This window comes from Cavia porcellus, unplaced genomic scaffold, assembly GCF_034190915.1.
Source record: "Cavia porcellus strain 051 isolate PalLab524CR breed Dunkin Hartley unplaced genomic scaffold, mCavPor4.1 scaffold_22, whole genome shotgun sequence".
In the NCBI taxonomy this organism is placed as follows: Eukaryota; Metazoa; Chordata; class Mammalia; order Rodentia; family Caviidae; genus Cavia; species Cavia porcellus.
Genome location: NW_026947505.1, coordinates 37,294,189 through 37,314,381, shown reverse-complemented (window position 1 = coordinate 37,314,381; position 20,193 = coordinate 37,294,189). Strand labels below are relative to the sequence as shown.

At 40.0% G+C, this 20,193-nt stretch overlaps 1 protein-coding gene and 1 non-coding gene across 3 annotated transcripts in view; both read right to left on the bottom strand.

The window, feature by feature from the left end:
• Pde10a (phosphodiesterase 10A) overlaps window positions 1–20,193 on the bottom strand; it is a 566,879-nt gene that overhangs the window by 298,223 nt on the left and 248,463 nt on the right. For both annotated transcript variants that reach the window (XM_063233086.1, XM_063233084.1), the window contains exon 2: window positions 9,898–10,032. In XM_063233086.1, coding sequence (XP_063089156.1) covers window positions 9,898–9,946 — 49 coding nt within the window. In that variant the 5' untranslated portion in view covers window positions 9,947–10,032. The remainder of the gene's footprint in view (window positions 1–9,897; window positions 10,033–20,193) is intronic.
• On the bottom strand, window positions 15,750–15,854 carry LOC111755793 (U6 spliceosomal RNA). The gene has a single exon (XR_002790347.1). It is a non-coding gene; the product is annotated as a U6 spliceosomal RNA (small nuclear RNA).

Sequence of the window (20,193 nt, the reverse complement as noted above, 5' to 3'; positions counted from 1 at the left end):
TAATTCCCAAATTATCTATTGTTTCAAACATATTTTAAGATAAATGCTGTTTTTTCATTTATACCACTAGTTTCATTTATTCTCTGAAAAGAAATCTTGTCTTTTTGTTTTTTTTTTGTAAGACAAAATTTCTTTCATTATTTGCAATTTACTCTGAGTAATATTTTTGCCATTCTGATAAGGTCAAGATACACAGCATATTAAGTATTGTTATTTACTTATTGCTTTCTTATGAATTTTGTTTTTTATGTAAGAGGCTTATATTTATATTTAATACATACTTTTATTACATTAAAATAAAAACAAGTTTAATAAAAGAATAAAGAAAAACATTTTACAATGATTAAAGTATCAGTCCAGGAAGAAGATAAAAGAAATACAAAGATTTATGTGCTAACACAGATCACCAAACACAAGAAACAAAATCTCAAAAGAAAATGAGCAACTCAATAATATCTTGATACTTCTCTATCCCAATTTTGATACTGAATAGAAAACAAAGCAGAATACTAACTAGAAAACTAGAATCAACTAGTCCTAACAGACATTTTTGGAGTACCTCACCTACTAATACTATATATTTCTCAAGAGCATGTGAAACATTCTCCAGGCAGACCATATCTTAAAATAATGTCCAACAAATTTTAAAAGATAAAAATGAATCAGGATTCAATAATGGAAAAATATGGAAAGCCTACGACTACGTGGAAATTAAGCAACATATTTGAACAATTTATGAGTCAGCAATCAAGAGAAATTTAAAAGACTCCAAAATAAGTGAAAGACACAACATACTAACATTTATGGGGCACAGTTAAAGCACTGCTTATGGAAACTTATACCTGTAAACGTTTGCATTAATTAAAAAAAGCAATCTGAATTCAATTATTTAACTTTTCAACTTAAGACAATTTAAAAAAGACGAGCAAACTAAACTAAAAGCTAGCAGAAAAGAAGATTATAGATTCAAGCAGAAATGAACAAAAGCATAAAATAGAGAAACAGTAGAGACAAATCAGAGGAAAAAAGGGTACATAAATTTTATAACAGTATTTGTCATACTAATCAAAAGACAGAAATAACCCAAACAACTATCATTAGATGAATGGAGAGAAAAAATACTGAGTATTCATATAATGGAAGATCAATTGACCATAAAAAGAAACTTTTGTGTATGTTGCAACATGGAAACCTAGTAAACATTATGTAAGGGAAAGGAGCTGGTAGCACATGCTTGGGCTAGGCCATTTTCTTTGATTTGATAACAACTATTACGTTAAATTTCTAACATGACCTGACTCTAGCTTCTGGCCATATAGAAGCAAATGAGAGGCTCTGCCACTAGAAAAGCCATGATCTGGTAACAGAGGGCAACATACTTTTTCACACAGGGAGAAATGTAAGAATAAGGTACTTTGGTGTTACAAAGTTGGGGATAGTCTGCTATACACGTTCATGGCTGTGTATGTGTGCATGTGTATGTGTGTTTGGAGCATAAGCAAGTCAGGGCAGAGTCCGTAAACTTGAAATCAATGCTGAAGAATGCCAGCTGGTGAGGCAAAGGTGCAAGGAATTCCTTGGGGAAAGGAGACTTTATGGGACGTAAGGAAGATGGTGAGTGGGACCCATAAAACAGTCTATAAGCCTGCACTGCAGGAGGCCAGGAAGGTACTCAGGGTGTTCAGCTATATTTGAATTTACTTATACTTAGATTTTCCCAAAAAGTGATACTGACACCCTGAAAATATGAACTTCATTAGGCCTGGTGACTCTTGGCAGAGCCTCCCTTGAGACAGCAGAGGATTTACCTCAAGATGGCTAAACTCCAGGTGCAATAAACTGCAGAGGATAACCACAAAGGGCAGAGAATAGGCACATTTTGAAGCATTATTTTTTAAAGATCCTCAGCCCCTTTTTGTGTATCTTTCTGACAAGGACTATTTCTAATTCAGTGAACTCAGATCTTGTTCCCTGTTTGCTGATGTCAATGGGCTCCTTGCTGCAGAGCTTATCTCTGCCCTCGCCTGCACCCTGAGGGCTTGATTCTAATCTGCCTCTGTAGCCAGCTACATTCTCTCAGCCAGAAGCTGCAGTGTGAATACTGCTTTTCCAGCCAGCACAAGTACACACTAGCCCCATGAAAGAGAGGGACTTTAGCACTGGGGAAATCTGTCTAAGCAGTGAGGACTGAACTGTTAAGATCAACTAATTTGCAGCGAGAAAGGAGGACATTGACCACTGCTAAACTGAAGCAGTGCAGGGCTCAAAGAAGCCAGAAGAGCCAGCAAGGTTATGATCCACAGGCACACAGTAAGAGTATCCAGGCTCCCAGGCTCCTCCTGCTGCAATGGTGGTCTCTCTTGTCTTTTCCTCCAGGGAATCAAACCATATAAGGCCCTGATGTTCTTCGCACAAGGCATAGGATTCATAGGGCCAGCCTGGCTGAAGGAAGGTCAGTATTGAGCCAATGCCCATGAGCTTCGGTGACTTGAAAGTGTTGAGCTTCCACTGCCCTTGTAGGCCTGTGGAATTTTAAATTCCATTTTTGTGAAAACCATTTAGCATCTCTTAGAGGTGAAGCATAGAGATTTCACTTACTCTGAGAACAGCTCACTTTGGAGCTCCCAGGGTAGAACCTTGGGTTCATTTGCAACCCTGCATGCAATTATTTTCATTTAAATGAAATGACAGCATCTCAGTCTAAAAGCAGAACTCAAGCTGCGTGGTCACCTTGACTTTCATCTAGGATGGAGTCTGGAGTGGCCACCCTGTCTGAAGCAGATTGATTTCAAGTCTATAGATGGGATGCAGAGGTGATACAATTGTGGCTTTAGCCCCCACCTGTCCCTTTAGTGTAGGTGATGGGACAAAAGCATGCATGTCATCTCACCAGGTTTTGGAAGTGTTTGAGGGTTCTTTGAGTAACACAGATAAGACAATGGGCGGTCCTTGTCACTCATCCTGCTTATAAGTCACTTCTCCTCCACCCACTGTGGAGGTGGCAGATTGGCTCAAAGCTTTAAAAATGAGTTCAAAAGTCATCTCAAACATAAAATGAGAAGAGCACGGAGAGGGATCTGCTGCTTGCATTTAAGAATACAGATAAGAAAAAATTATATATTCCAGTGCTCAGGAACTGTTTAATTTGCTAACTTACTCCAAAGATATGTCACAATGGTTGGCTTTATAAACATTGGCCATGGGCCCAAAGCAACGAAGGTGTAATTAAGATACATGGTGAATAAGTTAAAAACATTTATTTCATTAAAAGACACACTGCCAGAGATTCCTTTCAAAATACCCACTCACTTTGAATTCACTTATCCATCATTCTTGCCACTCTCTGAAGCAGTTCTGCAAGTTGTCTGTCATGGCTGGCTCAATGTTTTGTACTGACTGAAGACATTCATGCTTCATGATCGTTTTGACTTTGGGGGAAGAACCAGAGGTCACAAGGTGCCAGATCTAGTGAATAGGGGGATATGGACACATGGTAATGTTTGTATCTGGCCTGTCTTTCCCAGGCAGCTGCATTCACTTCATTTTTTATCATGTCTTGTAAACATAGGAAAGAAGACTTCCAGAACTGCTTTGGAAAGTGGCAAGGCTGATGAGATAATGTGTGCAAAGCAAGGGGAAGTGTTTTGAGAGGGATTAATTGCAGTGTTTCTTTTACTTGAATAAATTTTTAAATTTAAACACCCATCGCGTATTTTGATAATTCCTTGAATAGCCAGAACTTTCTGGGAACTCCTGTCTCCCTGTTTCCGTCTCTGCCTTTGGCTGTCACTCTAGCTGTACTTCTTTCTTACTGAATCTCCTAGCTGGCATACGTGTTGGGAAGGGAATGCTTCTTGCTTTTGAATTCCTTGAGATTCTCTAAAGGGGAATGTTAGGGCCTGATGCCATCACAGCAAGGGTGTGACTTTTCAGGTCACAAAATCAGATCAGCAAAACGAATGGATATAAGAGTTTCAGGAGTCCTCAAGTCATAGATAACACAGCATTTAGCATTCTTTTCTCCACATGTTCCAGGGAGGCTGTGTACTCACCCAAACACATTCACACGCTCACTGAGGAGGAGTAAACCCAGCTGCAGCGTCACATTCAACAGCACATCACACTGTGACAGAGAGAGTCTGTGTGCACCAAGAACTGGCTCATGTCCACTGGCTTGAGTCCAGAACAAACTGTGGGTGGTGTTGGCTGCAGTCCTCGCAGTCTCTACAGCCAGATGAACAGACTCACAGTGGAACAGCTTTGGAAGGACCCAACTGTGCTCCTTCAAAGAGAGAGTGGCAGGGTGGTTGGGAGAGAGACTCGGGAAGCACACAGGCGATACCCGTGCCAAGGCTGAATCAGCCAGGACACCCTCGCCCACTCCATCAAGGCAGAGTATATTGCATGAGGAGCAGTGATGTAGTTTTTCTGAATAGTATCTCTTTCAAGAACAGTTCACCCCAAAATCCACATATGCTATCCTACTTGTCAACACCTGAACCCCTCTGAGGCACACTAATTCCTATCATCACACTTGCAGACATACTGAGAGTAATGCTTATTGACTATGAAGAGGAAAATAAAAATTAGTGAGATTTCAACAAGAACAAAAAAATCCTGTTGATTAGGTCTTATGCACAGGAAATGTCTGTGGAGCTATAAGAGAGGAGTAAGAAAAATAAAATCAAACAGATAAAAACATTCTTCTTGTTATATACTTGTTAATTTTATGCTTTTGGGTCACAGAGGAAAAAAGAGCATACTTTAAAAAAAATAACTCTATGCCAGTGAATAAAGCCCACGGCCAGCCAGATGCCCTAGGTGTCCATTGACGTTTTCCCTCATTTTCCTGGCCAATCTTCTGCGCCTATTACCCATCCATAATTGTTGTGACTTTTTGGAGGCCACTGCCTCTTTGAGGGAGATCAACTCTCCTCATATGCGACAATCCAAAGCACTAACTTGTTCCACAATAGGTGCTTCCTGCCATCACCCAGCACTTGTGGTGCTGGCATCGGAAGACATCGGGTGACTGGATGAGGGATGGGGGATTGATCAGGCAAAGCTTAGTCAAATTGTTTGCCACAGTTTGGATCCACGTTTCTCTGTTCTGAAACAGATGAGATTAGAAGAGACAGAAATCTTCTCACCTGTGAACAACTGGCCTGAATACTTATTGCTAAGAGCTGGGAATTTCCAAGTGTGAAGCAACCTGTTAACTACGTAGATCCCACTCCTACACATAGCCCTTTCTATGACCAAACCATTTAAACTAGGGACATTTTTTTTTTTCCTTCATTGTGTTTCCCGTAGCATCTAACTTGGCATAAAATTCAGAGTGCTCTTCAACACGTTTATGGGAGTCGTAAGGCAAATTCCAAGGATTGGCCAAGCAATCTATTGTAACAGAATTGTGATATGTGAAATATACCACACAATAAGTAGAACTTTCACTGGAAAATTACTCATACCTAGTTTACTGGGTATAATTCTTTTTATATATAAGATGGTTATGGGAAGAGAAAATTATCAAAATGTGTTATGTGTGCACAAGAATCTAACAAAATGAAACCATTGATCTGTATTAGCCAACATACACTAATTAAAAAGATAAGGGAAAAGATGGCTATTATAATTTGGTTGATAGATTATTTTAATAAAAGGCAAAATATGGGACCTATTTCTTAAAAGTCATAACTTTTAAAACATTACAATTACCCTGGCTATTGTGAAGAAAATAAATAAAGCAATCATTGGAATTTTACTTATTTGCATTAGAATATAAATTCCCCTCTTCCTCCAAAAAGAACTGAGATTGCTTACAGTCAAAACACAGAAAAGACAGAGGTAAAAGTAGGCTTATGTAAATTCCGATCAACAGTAGTCATATTGTTAGTCACTCAGAAGGAAATGTGACAGGCTCCCACAGAAGGTGGAGGGAAGAAAGTGTTTGTGCTATGGAGGCAGCCACATTTCCCAGGAATAGGGACAGTGGTGGCTAGAGGAGACCAGACTAGCTTCTGAAATGCTAATGTCAGTTCCCCTTGGGTCCGCTGTGGGGGAGGGGTGCGGGCGGGACAGCCTGGGAGATGGAGCAAGTTACTAGAACGGTTTTTCAACTAGACACCAAGAACATTTCAATGATAGTAGAGTGGTGCAGATGAAATATCCTCCAAGATATATTTTTTCCTCTTTGTCTAAGCAAACTTCTGATTACTCTTTGGTTTCCTAGATATTTCAGTAGCAGGAGGGAGGTTTCTGTGGGTCATGGACAGGAACACCCTGGTTGATAGAAAGGGATTATTGTCATTACAAAATCATAAATTAATGTTCTGAAGAATATGTAAAAAGACAGTAAATGTAAATAATGTAATTAACTGACAAAGTCCAGTTTCTGATCTTATAAAAAGCTAAGGAAAGGAGTTGAATCTGAGTCATAGATCCTATTTCTTAATCTTGACATTCCTTGGCCACAATGTTAATACAGTCTCCCCATTAAAACTTTAAAGACTAATTTTGCTAGAAATTTCCCAGGTAGTCAGAACAAGAAGGAAAACCTTGAAGAATAATTAATTTTCATTATTTGGTGAAAAGTTTCTTTGGATACCAACATTTCAAAATTACCATCCAGACTTTAGGGGACAAAAAAAAGATTTATGAATAACAGAATTATAAGTTTTCTCTCAAGGAAAAGCAGATTTTCCAAAGAGTTTATGAGTGATAAAGAACGATTTTTTTTTTTTTTGTCTTTTTCCTTTTTATCAGTACCAGGGATCGAACTCACGACTGCCTGCTTGCAAGGCAGGCGCTTATGCTGCTGAGCTAAATCCCCAGCCCCTCAAAGAATGATTTTTAAAGTGTTAAACAAGGCATTGTCTTTTACTACGGAAGAAATAATACGTGATTAGAATTAACTTATACCCTTGACAAATGCTAACCTGGAAACCCAATAGGCTAGAGATATTAACTTAGGATGTTGTGTCCTAGGAGTTTAATTTTAAGCCAGTTGTTTAATTACAGGAAATATTCCCCCCCCCCCCAAATAGACAAATTGCTTTGGTTCAGGTTGTTGTGGGCTGCTGCAGCTTCCCCTCCTTCCCTCCAGCGCTGCCCTAGTGCTGCCCTGTCCTACTGGAAATGGGGCCACTTGCAGCTTTCCTCCTCCAGAACCTTGGTGGGCCTGGGAGTGATGGGACTCTAGGTCTCTGCTTGGTGTTCACATGGGGGTAGGGGTCACCCCAGAGACAGGCCTTCAAGGGACTGCCTCCTGGCACTAACAGAGCTCTGTCCTCTGTTCCAGGATGCCAGTGAGAGAGGATTGGGCCCAATTCTGTGATTTACAAATGTGTCTCAGTTCCAAAGGAATTGTGTTCAGAGTTGCAAGGAATTGAATCACAAAGAAAATATTGAATTTAATATCTAGGATAGATTTAGCACATTTTTACTGTTTTCAATTTCTTCTCTGATTCTGTTTGGAGTCCTCCATGTGGATAGAGGTCACCTTTGAGGTCCTCAAGAATGCCATCTGGTTATGGTGTTTCCTAATTCTTCAAATTCATGGTCTTGTCACTTCACTGAATTCCGCTTAAATTCCCCACTGAGTCAGGACTGAGTGTTATCTTCTCCAGGGGTCCCAAAACTTCCTTTGCACTGGGCCTATCTTACCCCTAGCTGCTAGAATCTCCTTTTGAGGGTGAAAGTAACTTGAGGAGCACCTGAAGTGGGACCATGTGACAGATAAACAGCATTTATTGTTTTGTTTTTTTTTTTTAGTACCAGGGATTGAACTCACAACCTTGCGCTTACCAAACAGGAACTTAAGCAGCTGAGCTAAACCCCCGGCCCATAAGCAACATTTTTAATTTCAGTGACTTTTAATTACTTTAAACTTGAGTTACAATTGCTACATATGACAAGTGACAACCCAGCCACAGCAGGGCATTTTTATTGGTCTTTGCACTGGGATTGAAGCTGATGTGTTTGCATGACTGTGTGCCTGATTGTGTGTGTTTGTAGCTTCCTGTTTTTGTGCTTTTTTTCCCCCACTATGGGGTTTTGGATCCAGGATGAGCAACTTTTACTCGTGATCAAAGTTGAAAACAAAGGTTCTAGACTTGCTCTTGATCTTTCTATACATAAAAGCAAGTCTCTCTATATCATTTAGACCATTCCCAGGTGCTGGTGGTAGGACCCAGTGCAATCTGGTGTTTTCCTAGGCAGACCTATAATCTCAGGACTCAGGGATCTTGAGGCAACAGGATCACAAGTTTCTGCCCAGCCTGGGCAACTTAGGAAGAACCTATTTCCAATGAGAGTTGAAGACATAGCTTAGTGAAAAGGCCCTTAGTTCAATCCTGAGTACTAATAAAACAAAAAACCAAAAAGCAGCAAACAAAATGCAACATCCAACAGGAGGATCATAAACTCAAGAGCAGCTTTGACTACATAGGAAGACCCTGTCACAAATAAACAAGCAAACCCTCCCATTTTTCAGCTTTTCTGCTGGCTGCTATCATCCCACTCTATTCTACTGTAAAACAAAACTTGCTGGGAGAATTAACTGTACTCGCTGTCTCCTCTTCCATCTCTTGCTCCTGCACTGAAGACACTGGTTTAGGTCACCCAGGTCTCTGCATCACCATTTCCTATCGTAAGTTCCTAATAGCACATGTCACAATTGCTCATGTTCTCCTTGAAACACTTCCTCTTTTGGGCTTCCACACCAGCCTACTTCCTCCCTCCCAGTCGTCTGGTGGCATCTCTAGTCCTCAGTCCCAGAGTTCTGCTGGGACCCAGCACTTACTTCTCAACTGCTCACTAACTGGCTCTCTCTGGGAAAACACAGTCAGCACATGAGTTCTATGCTTTGGATCTTCTTAGAGCCACACATTTGGGTCTTTAGCTATGGACTCCACATACTTTTCATGGATACCTGAGGGGTCCCTCATCTTCTGTGACCAGAGCAGAGTGTCCAGGCCACCGACTCCCAAACCTGCATCTTCCCGTCTCTAGCCTCCTTGCAACAGCTGGACCCAGGGCTGAACCACAAACTATACCAGAACACACCAGCAGCGCTCTGTCCTCCCTGTGTCTCCCACCACATTCGCGGTGCTGACACTGCACCCTATCCTAAGGCAGGTTTGCTTTTTAGAACTACCATCTTCGTCCTTCATCTCACCTCTGCTCAGTCTTGCCCTCTTGCCTCCCATTTTATGACATTGGAACGATCTTTCAAAATGTCATCTCCCATCACTCTTTTGCTTGGAATTTGTATGTTTTCCAAACACCTGATCTAAACCTGTGGCCTACGAGGAAGATGTGTGAGCCTCCCACACCTGTGACCTCCTTTTCTCTCCTCTGCTTCTGCTGTATTTTGACCATTTCAGCTCTTATGCATAGATTACTTTTGAAGAGGATCATCATTTTCTCTATTTTAGAAACAAAAAACCCAGTTTTGTATTTAGGAACTTGACTTGCCAGGTTTTAATAATCCCACATCATGGACACTTGCAGCAAAATCAGGAAGTCTTAGCTAGATACTTAATTTAGCAGGAAAAACGGTTGAGTGAAAATAATGCAAGTTATTTTCACACTGAAAATGCCCTTGCTTGCTAGTGAGTGAGGATGTTATTCATTGTCATATAAAATTACTAATTTGACAGTTGTATTTACCCAGAAGGTGACTGTTCTCACTTCAGAAATTGAAAAAGGAAAGAAACCACACAAAATGCTCCAGAAAACTCTCATAAAGCCACTTCTTTGAGCCCAATTTTAACAGAGACAATTACTAAGTCCCTCCCAATGGCGGGCAATTCTTTCAGCTACTTTGTCACAGAGCATGCAAGGAAAGGTAGGTAAAGTCCCAGAGTGCAGTTGTCATCCTAGATTCCATAGTACCTGTTGCATTGCAGGAACCCAGAGTGCCTTCTGCAGGGTCATTGCTCATTTGCTCCCGGGTGTCTGCCCTGCTCCGCAGTGCCAGCAAAGCCGGTCCTTTGCTCCCACCTTTGAGGGTGAACGGGAGGCAGCTGGCTGGAAAGAACAGCAAAGACAGTGTTAACAGTGGTCGTTACCAAATTGCAGCATGAAATTATAAAGGGGCTCTCCCTGGAAATGCCCAGTCTGGAGAGACCATCCACAGAGGCGTGGGTGGTGTGACCAAAATTCCCACTTCGCTCCATTTGGGGCCCCTTGGCACCACACTAACTGCTATAACACAAAATAACACAGATGTGAGGAACACCCACCCCTCAACACATGCAGCTTCAATGACAGCTTCGGAGCTGGAGAGACTAGAAACATACTCCACCTAAAACATCAGCCTTAAGGCGCACTCCAACTGACTACAAGTTGGGAACAGATTCCACATTCCTTCAGGGGATTCCTTAGGGGATTTCCTTTCAGCCTGTGCCCTTTAGAGCCGCCAGAGGGACCCAGACAGTCAGAATGGGATGCAACTTGGTAAGCTGGTTGGTGACACAAGGAGAGGTGTGTGAAGATGCACAGGCAGGCTCAGAGAGTCTGTTGATCCTGTAACATTGGGTTCAGCTCAGGTGTAAACCTCTGAAGACAGCCCAATAGCATGTGTCAGCTTCCTGCAGCCTACAATCACTTCAAAAGCATCTTTGTAACAGGGTGGTGACTAGTGGGTTTTGTTGTTGTTGTTGTTGTTATTGTTGTTTATTTCCCCAGCAACTTTCTGTGAAACAACAGAATACAGGAATGTCAGTTCATTTTAGTCACATTCTGAGAGGACAATTACTAGATATACCCTCACCCATGATACACTGCAAAAATGTTTAGTATCCGGAACATGAAAATTGTATACCTCACATGTGACCCTGTGTCTAATGCAGACAGTGGATAGAGAGGTCATGGGCTTGTTGTGGAAGTCTGCTTGCTTTGAAGGGTTACTTCAATGCATGAGGTCAGAGGCACCAGCCCTGTGTGCTGATGTGAGGGACAGAATGAAGAGACTTAGAGATGGAGTTCACTGGAGGATATACCTCAAATATCAATGCTTTTTAAGTGGTGAGCCCAGTCCTTTCCCTGGGAGATAGGTGAGGACTTCTACTTTGCTGAGACTGTGACTGTTAATTGTTTGTGTGTCTCTGTACCCTCATTATTGTATTTTGTATGTAACAAGACAGAGCTGATGTAAAAATGTGAAGTGAAAAGTCAAATAGCAACTGATTATGAACAACTTTTAAGTCCCAAGTATGGAAAGTATTGAATACTATTCACCTGAGGAAAGGTTTTGATATGTAATGTTATGGTATAGATTGAAAGGTATCCCTTGATATCACAATGTATTTGAAGACTGTTCTACTGAGGTATAAGTGCCCATCCACTACACCTAATAGTGCACTGGGATATATGCTGACTGTGACACATTATGGAGCAGATGCCCAGTACCTAGGGTTGTAGAGAAATGAAACACAGCATGAAACACAGGCTGAGTGGGATACCTGACACACTGATCTGGTCCCAACATCTCCTGAGTAGCACAGGGCACGGCCCTTTGCAGGCCTTAAATTTAAAATCAAGCAACAAATACACAATTAATATTTTCTGTTTTGTGAGACCTCAATCTGCAGAATGGGGCAGCATGGATTAGTCATATCCATCCTTGGTGAGAGGGGAAGGAGTGGCATATGTCTGCCATTCCCAACTGCAAAGCCTCCAACCCTGTGAATCTGATCTTCACAATCCTTTCAAGTTTCAGACCAGTCCTGTTATACTTCAATTTAAAAGATCAACATCAAACTTTCTGTTTATAATGAGAGGATAAGTAGCGACCAGAATCCAGCCATGTAGATAATGGAGAGGAATAAATGAAGGATGAAGGTTGGTCAATTGTACGGCTCAACACTGGGTGCTTTGTAGGAGGCAGGCCAAACTCCAACATTGCCTGTAACTCACTCCCTGTCACTCAGAAACCCCCTAGCAGAAGCTGTGTGGCCATCAAATGAGTAACACCTAACTTTGGGCCAATGTTGATTTTAGGTACTTTTCCCCAAAATGACCAGAGAACAGATTCCAGAAATGCTGGTATTGGGATCAGAGAAAAGACCAGACTCCTCCAAAGGGAGGAAAACTGGTGAAGAAGTGACAAATTCCAAGGTAATGAAGAAGAGGAGCAGGGAGTGGTGATGAATGGGCACACATATGTATACACACATATATAGCACACACTGCACATGTACACTTGTACACACACACACAAACATATACACTCATGCACATGTTTAGCCTCTTTCAGTGTGACAGGTCAGGGAACTAAGGACCAGAAAGGAAGGCAGAATGTAAAGCCCAGCAGAAAGCAGGTGCTCACGCACTCTTCTATGACCATATACTGTGATCAAGTATGGGTTTGGCCCTAACAATCCCAGCAGAATCTCCTCCCAGAGGCATCACATAAGTTTCTGCTCTGGTTTCTCGCCCCAGCTCTCCCTTTCGTCTCTACACCATGATTGGGAGTTCAAGGTAATTGTGAATCACAGTCTTGTTTGCCTCAGGAAGCCTCCTTGGGCTATGGCTGTCAGTATCACACACTCAGGATAAACATGGAGCACCAGGGAAGACTGAGTATTCTGTAGAAAGACCTCCACGGTGCTGAAACCTTGAACTGGGCTCCTTCACACAGAACAGAGGATGCTTGGGTGTCCAGGCTTCAACCTGTACCCCAGGCAGACCACAGAAACCCAATCTAGTTCAGCCCACAGTCTTCCAAATCATTTGAAAGAGTGAATGTCCATTCTGATTCTTTGACAATAATCCCTGGGTTATAAGCTTCAAAACTAAAAAATTCACACATTTCTTATTGATACAATTGATTTGATTTGTGAAACTTACAATACAGTTGTTTTTTTATCATCTTTTGTCTCCACCCATGCTCATGTACACTGAAGGGCAAATCAGAGAGAATGAGGGTCATAAGGAAAGGATGTGGGGTGTGTTTTTTTGAGTTTTTAATTGTTTTTTTTAAATTTTTCTATTTTAAAGAGATTAAGACAAAAGAGGACATAACAAAGCAGATAAGATCAGAACAATGCAAGTAACACAGTATTTTACTACAAGACAACCCATAATTAACAGTAACTACCATAATGTCTCTTTCTTTGAAATAGTTGAGCATAGCTTCATATACTATAGTATCAAACATAACAAAACAGTATAAAGCCATTCAAGAGAATGAAAGCATTACAGAGCTTTCAGAACCAAACAGCAGAGAACAAACAATGGCTACTGTATTATCTCATTTTCCATAGAAAATTTGTTTGTACTATCACACATAATAATATCCAATAAGATGTAACAGGATAGAACCAAAGGAAACAGAAAAACAAAAGCATAGTAGGACATCAGAATAAGATGATACTAAATCAGCACTGGCTATTCTAATGTCTTGTTTTCTTTAAAATAGCTGTTTATACTATCACAGACAATAAAATTAAACAAACTAAGATAAAATCATTCCAACTAATGAATGCAGACATTATAAGGCTTCAGAGCAATGTAATGGGGAATCATCATTACTATAAACTCTTATGTACTTTTACCATTTCTTACACTAGGGAGACTATATGATATTTATACATGTGAGTTTGATTTATTTCGCTTATGATTATGGTCTCAAGTTGCCTCCATTTATTTATAAATGTATCAATGTGATCATTCTGTATAGCTGAGTATACAGCTGTATAAAAATACCACAGCTTTTTAATCAGTTGATGGACACTTAGGTTGTTTCCAAGATCTGGCTATTACAAATTGTGTTGCTATAAACATGGGTGTACATATATCACTGTGGTATGATGTAGGAAAGGATGTGCTATGACTGATACATTGTGTCAACTTGAGAAGTTTAGAAGTTTAACACTAAGAGTCTCAGCAGAGAGCCAGGATCCTTACTTTGTAAATATTCTCATCCTGTGCAAGAGAAGGGCACAGAGATTTTGTGAGTGCTACCCTGGCCCTGGGAGGGGTAGGATGAGGGTGTGTACAATATACGGGAGGAAAAGAGGCTTGCTCTTCCCCTTTTGCTCTGGATGCTGCCTTGAAGTGTTGCCCTAGTACCATGCCACCCTGCCTTCAGCCAATTGATTATGGACTGAAACTTCCCCAAACTATAGACTAAATAAACTTTTCCTTTCTTAATTTTGGGTGTTAAATATTTTGTCTTAGCAATAAGAGAAAAGTAACCAAGAAAGGATAGAAAATGCTGCAGGACCCATTGGTCTGAGCAGGTTTCTAGTGGTCTGAGACAAAAGATGCTGGATCTTAAGACTGGCTCATTGGTGGCCTTTGGGAACAGTTTCAGTAGAACAGATGAAGGATTAATCCTTCAGTGAAGGATTAAGGGTGTTTGCTTCCAGGGCCATGTAGAAGGCTATTCTTTTCCTCTGTACTTAGGACAAGGAGATGGGAGGAGGTAGAGAACTCTGAGGGAGAAAGATAGGGAGAGCAGATACTCAAGATGGATCAGTACATCGAGGTGAAATGCCGTATCTGCAAACAAAATCGGTTTAGTTACTAATCTTGAGTTTTTAAAATATTAATTTAAGAAATCATGGTAAAATATGAATGACATAAAATCTGCTATTTAAACCCTTTTAAAGTGTTTGGTTTTATGGCATTTGTTACGAGCTATCACTTTGTTCAGTTATAGTCACCATCTATGCTTTCATTTTGTAGAACTGAAACTCTGTCCACCTTACACATGGATTCCTCATCCCTCTTTCCTCTCTGCTCCTGAAAGCCCTGCTTTACCTTCTGCTGCTTCTGATGTAAATATTCTGGTTACTTCATATAAGTCAAATCATACAAGGTATTTTTTTGTGGTTGTATTATTCACATAATATAGTTCTCAGGATTCATCCTTATTGTAGCATTGTTAGAATTTCCTTCCTCTTAAAGAAAGAATAGTATTATATTGTACATATAGAAGGCAATTTGTTTATCTGTTCATGCATTGATGGATGCTTGAATTTCTTCTGCTTTTTGGTTGTTGTAAATGATCCTGCTGCATGAAGATCAAATGTCTTTCTAAGTGCCTGCCTTTATTTCTTGTGGGTATGTGTCTGGAAGGGGAATTGCTGGATCACATGGTAATTGTATGTTTAATTGTTTGACAAGTGCCATCCTATTTTCTACAGTGGCTGTACCATTTCCCATTCCCATCAGTAGTGCACTGAGGTTCTAAGTTTTCCACTTCCTAATCAATATTTCTTAGCTTTTGTTTGTTGCTTTGTTGCTTTTGATAACAACCATCCTAATGGGTGGAATGGTGACTTCATGTGGTTTTGGCTTTCACTTCTTCAATTATGTGTGATGTGGAATATTTTTATGCATTTCCATTTAGAAATCTTTGGTAAAATGCTTTTTCCAAGTCCTTTTCCAATTTTTAATCATTTGTTTTTAATTTTTTAATTTTTGTTTTCTGTGGAAGAGTTGTAGGGATTCTTTACAGAGTTTGGAAAGCAATCTCTTATCAGATATGTGATTTGCAAATATTCTCTCTCATTATATGGAGTATTTTTTTTAAATCTGTGCATGTGTTCTTTGGTACATTTACCTTTGATTAAATCTACTTTATCATTTTTTTCTTTGGTTTCCTAGACTTTTTACATCTTATTCAAGAAATCCTTGCCAAATTCAAGATCATAAAGATTTTCTCCTATAGTTTCTTCTAAAATTTTTGTAGTTTTAGTTCTTCTTTTTAGATCTTTGGTCTACCTGAGTAGTTTTTTAAAGTAGAATACTTCATGTTTTTGTATGTCATCCCTGTATAGGGGAATGATGATAATCTTCTCAATATTGATCCAATTTTATTAAATTTGTATATTAAGCAAGGTCTGAAAGAAAATCCTTAAAAGAAATGGATTGTTATAAAAATAGAAATTAAATTTGGTTCAGGAATCCTGTCTTCCATTCCCAGAATAAACAAGGGGTTTATACATTGGAAAAATTAAGCCATAAAGACTCTGGTCCCAGACATGCTCTATAGAGGGTAGACGTGGGGCTTTACACAGAACAGGAGTGACTGTCAGTCTTTCCGACACTCATTGTACCAATCTCTCCTGCTTTCCTGCATCTGTGAACAGACTCCCACCCTAACCTTCCCAGGCAAGAAGCTTCTGGAGAAGCTGACCTGGAATCAGGAAAGACAGACAGTTATGGAAATTGAGATGGCAATATTCTCTCCAGACAGCCCCACCACAGCAAGCTCAGCAGCCAAGAATGTCTAGCATGCTCTCATCTTAATAGGCTTTTATTCTATACTATGATGCTTCACTTTTAAATGAAGAAGGACAGTAAAGAATAATAGCATAAATGAGAAGCACTTTCAACTCAGAGGCTGAAGCTGAAATAATGCACAGAGAAAAGGAATTTGGAAGGAGATGCTAGAGGAATGGAAAAAGTTCTTACAACTATAATATTGTCAGAGCAATAAGAAAAAGCACTGAAGTTCCATTTGAAAAGTATGCTATAAAAGGAACAAATGAAGAACAATAAATAAATTTTCGAAATTAAAAACAGAACACTGGAAAACTTCAAAATTAATAAGGTTTGCATAATAAAATTGAAAACCCTCTAGAAAATAGAACCAAAGTACAAAAACAAAGAACAGATAAGACAATGTGAGAAATAACTCAGCATAAGAAAGAAAGCAATGGAGGGGAAGAAATTATCAAAGAAGTTATACAGGAGAATAACTCAGAACTAAAGAATGTGACTAGCCTAATACATGCTCAAGGCAGTGAGGTAGCACACTGACTCCAAAGCATACTGTCACAAAATTTAGTATGGGCAGTGAACCAGAAAGAGCCTAAAAGCTCCCAGAGGAGAAGGCAGAGGGACAGCAATAGTTCTCTCTTTCCCCAAAGCACTGTCAGACGCTAGAGAATGGAGCAAAGACTAAGCTTTCAGATGAGGAGTGATTTTCCACCGCCACCTTCCACATGTTGAAAATATCACAGGGGAAGGAGTTTTCAGAAAGAATTACAGTCTCAAAGAGTGACCTCGCAGGCACTCTTTGTTGGGAAGCTACTATAATGTGTCTGCTAGCATCAAGGAGTTGATCAAGAAGGAAAGTTTGAATGTCAGGAGCAGGAAGGACTTTTTAGGATGAGAACAATGGGAGTCCTGGGTCTACAGGTCTCCAGCTGGGGAGGAAAGGCTCATACACACTAAAGAGTTGAAGGTGCAAGAGACATTCCAAGGTGAAAAGCACTGAGCTGAGATAGTGCTTCAGGATGTGTTTGGACTGTGATTGGAAACTGTATTGTGAACTCTGAGACAGAACTGTGGAAGCGTGTGATAAAGTAATCAGAAATAGCTAAAACAGTGACACACATGAACACAGAAGAAGAGAAAAAATGGAAGCCAAATACCCTATTTTGCTGGGGCATAAGATATATTTATGTGAACCAAATAATCAAATACTGTTACCTCAACCAATAATTGTAACCTTACAACCTTGTATCTGTGGGGGTGTGCAAGGTGGGGATACATAGTGAGGGCATGCAAGAGAAATTCAATAGAAATTATCTAAAAACAAAGAAGTCATCAAGAAGTAGTGATACAATATATGACCTAGAAAAAAATATAACAGCAGAAGAAGAGGCTTGGAGATGGGTGTTTTCTGGTTACACACAGAGGAATAAGTGTGAGAGAGGAAAAATGTTTCTATATTTTGTTCTAAGCATTGAAGTATTTTTAATGGATTTATCTTATCTTGTGTGATTTTTGGACTTACCTCTACTTTTTTTTTGAAGTGGCATGCTGTATTATTGGGGGTCAGGGCTAGTTTAGAAATGTTCCATTGTCAGTACGGGAGGTTGAGGCAGGAGGATTGTAAAGTTAAGTCCTGCCTGGGCAAGTCAGTGAGACACTATTTCAAGATAAAAAATTTTTAAAAAGGGTGAGAAGTTGCTCAGTGTGAAGGTCCTGGGTTCAATACCTAGGGCCACACATGAGGGACAGACAGGGGTGGGAAGAGACAGAGACAGAGAGACAGAGAGATACAGAAAGAGAAAGAGAGAGACACAGAACAGACAGAGAGAGAGAGAGAGAAGGAGAGAAAAAGTAGGAGAGAGGAATGGAAAAATAAGAAAGGAGAAGAGAAAGAAGGAAAAGAAGAAAAGGGGAAGGAAGGGAAAGAAGAGACGGGAAGGAAGAGAAGGGAAGTTTCAGTGTGCTAGTTAACAAAAATCTCCATTTTGACACAAAAGCATCCCAAGGCCAAAGTGCACACAGAGACCACATGGCAGTCTGGTTCTGATACACGAGCACTGAATATTACAACAGTGTGAACCAAAGAGAAAGAAAGGAGAAGAGGGAGATGAGAAAGAAAAAGACTGCGAGAGATACATAAGAAATTCTCCGAAGTTCAAATCTTATGTCAAAAAAAATGATATCCTGTGGGTATTTTGCAACTTGTGGTTGAACACGAACACCTATAATAATATATGAAGGCTAAAATTAATGCCAGTCAACCTAATGTTCTAAGAAACATCTCTGCATAAGAGAAGCTTTCACTGACCTAGATAAACACCTATGTGTGAGGAAGAAGGTACGGGTAGGCATTTTACATGTTCGGAGTTCAGTGTGAGCTAGTGATGTGATGTGATGTGATTGCTCAGAGGCAGGAAGTGCTAATGCGATTTTAGCATGCATAAGCACAGTCCAAGGAAATGTGAGGAAGGTCCCACCCCGCCTTCCTCCATCCAAGCCACTTATGCAGTACTACTCCCAGTCCCAACTCCTAAAAGGCAAAGTCACAGCATTCATAGACTTGGAGTTAAATTTAAATAAGGGTGGTCAACACGGCAAAGAGAAATCCCAGGAGACTGTGCACAGTTATCTGCAAATAGTCTAGAAATTAAGAACATCTTACGAAACAGTAACTTGTAAGGTTTTTTGTGGAATGGAGAGTATTAAAGAGTTAAACGGAGAGAGATTGAAGCCAAAGGAAGATTTACTAACTCAAATGGACCTCTTCAAAAATGTAGTGTTGCCATGTTGGAGTGAAAACCAGTCCTTTGTGGGTAGAAGGGGGAGCAAAATGGTGGAACTTCCTGGATGTTAGCAGATCAATCCCTGGTGTGAGGAATTTATGATTTGAGCCTTGAGCTGTGAAAGTATGTGTCAAAAACCATTTGATCTGGGTATTCGATAAAGAATTATTTCAACTCCTACTTAAGTCATTACTTCTTCCCTGGAGAACACCGTATGGCTTCTTTGCTTCAAGGAAAATGCCATTTTGGGGTCTGAGGAAGGACCCAGGAACACATCTTAAGAAAGATGGTGGACTGGCTTCTTTCCTTGTTCAAGGGAGACTGCCATATTTCCTGTGATTTTGTTAAGTGCTACTTATAGGCAGGGTCATAGTAAGGAGATTATATCAGGGCCCACAGGAGTAAAAAAGCAAAGGAATCTAGATGCTCTTCCTGGGAAACAGCTCTTCTATCAGAAAAGCAAACTAAACAAGAAGGATATTCATTTCTATCACCATGACATTTGCTCACATACAAGAAAGATCTTGTCTAGGCAGTCAGCAGGTGTTCACTTGCAGCATGTGGGTGCATCACCAGTGCAAACACTACCCATTTCCCAGATGTTTGCTTTTCTTTTCTTAATTAATTCATTGACTGGAATGTTTTCAGTGGCTTTATATAAAGCAAATGTGCTCTAATAAGACAGATATGGATATGAAACTTAAGAGAAACCAAGATTCTAGTAAAATAGCAAAAGCGGCTAAAAATCTCCAAAGAGAACTGCTTATATCAGTCTTGCCACACCTAGCTATAAATCACTGGTGCTGAAATTATACATTTCATGGCATTGTACTATTTTCTAAACTTGAAGATTCCAAGGACATTTCTCAAGGCAGCACTTAATCACAAACTTGTGTATTTAATCAAAGATGTGTTTTCTCCCAATTTTTCAAGTACTATATAACTATTTATGTAATTTTGTTGGAAAATTCTACCTGGTCAATCTCTTCTTCATATTAGATAAATTTTACAGAAAACTATTTCCAAAGCATGTCCAGCATGACATAAAGCAGATGGGCTAATTTCCTTCCCTGTGGTCACTACTTCTTGTGGAAACGAGAAGATGATCTCTTTGTCCTAATGCTACTCCTGTTGCTTATAACCATGACACACATTTTAGGAGATTAATTTA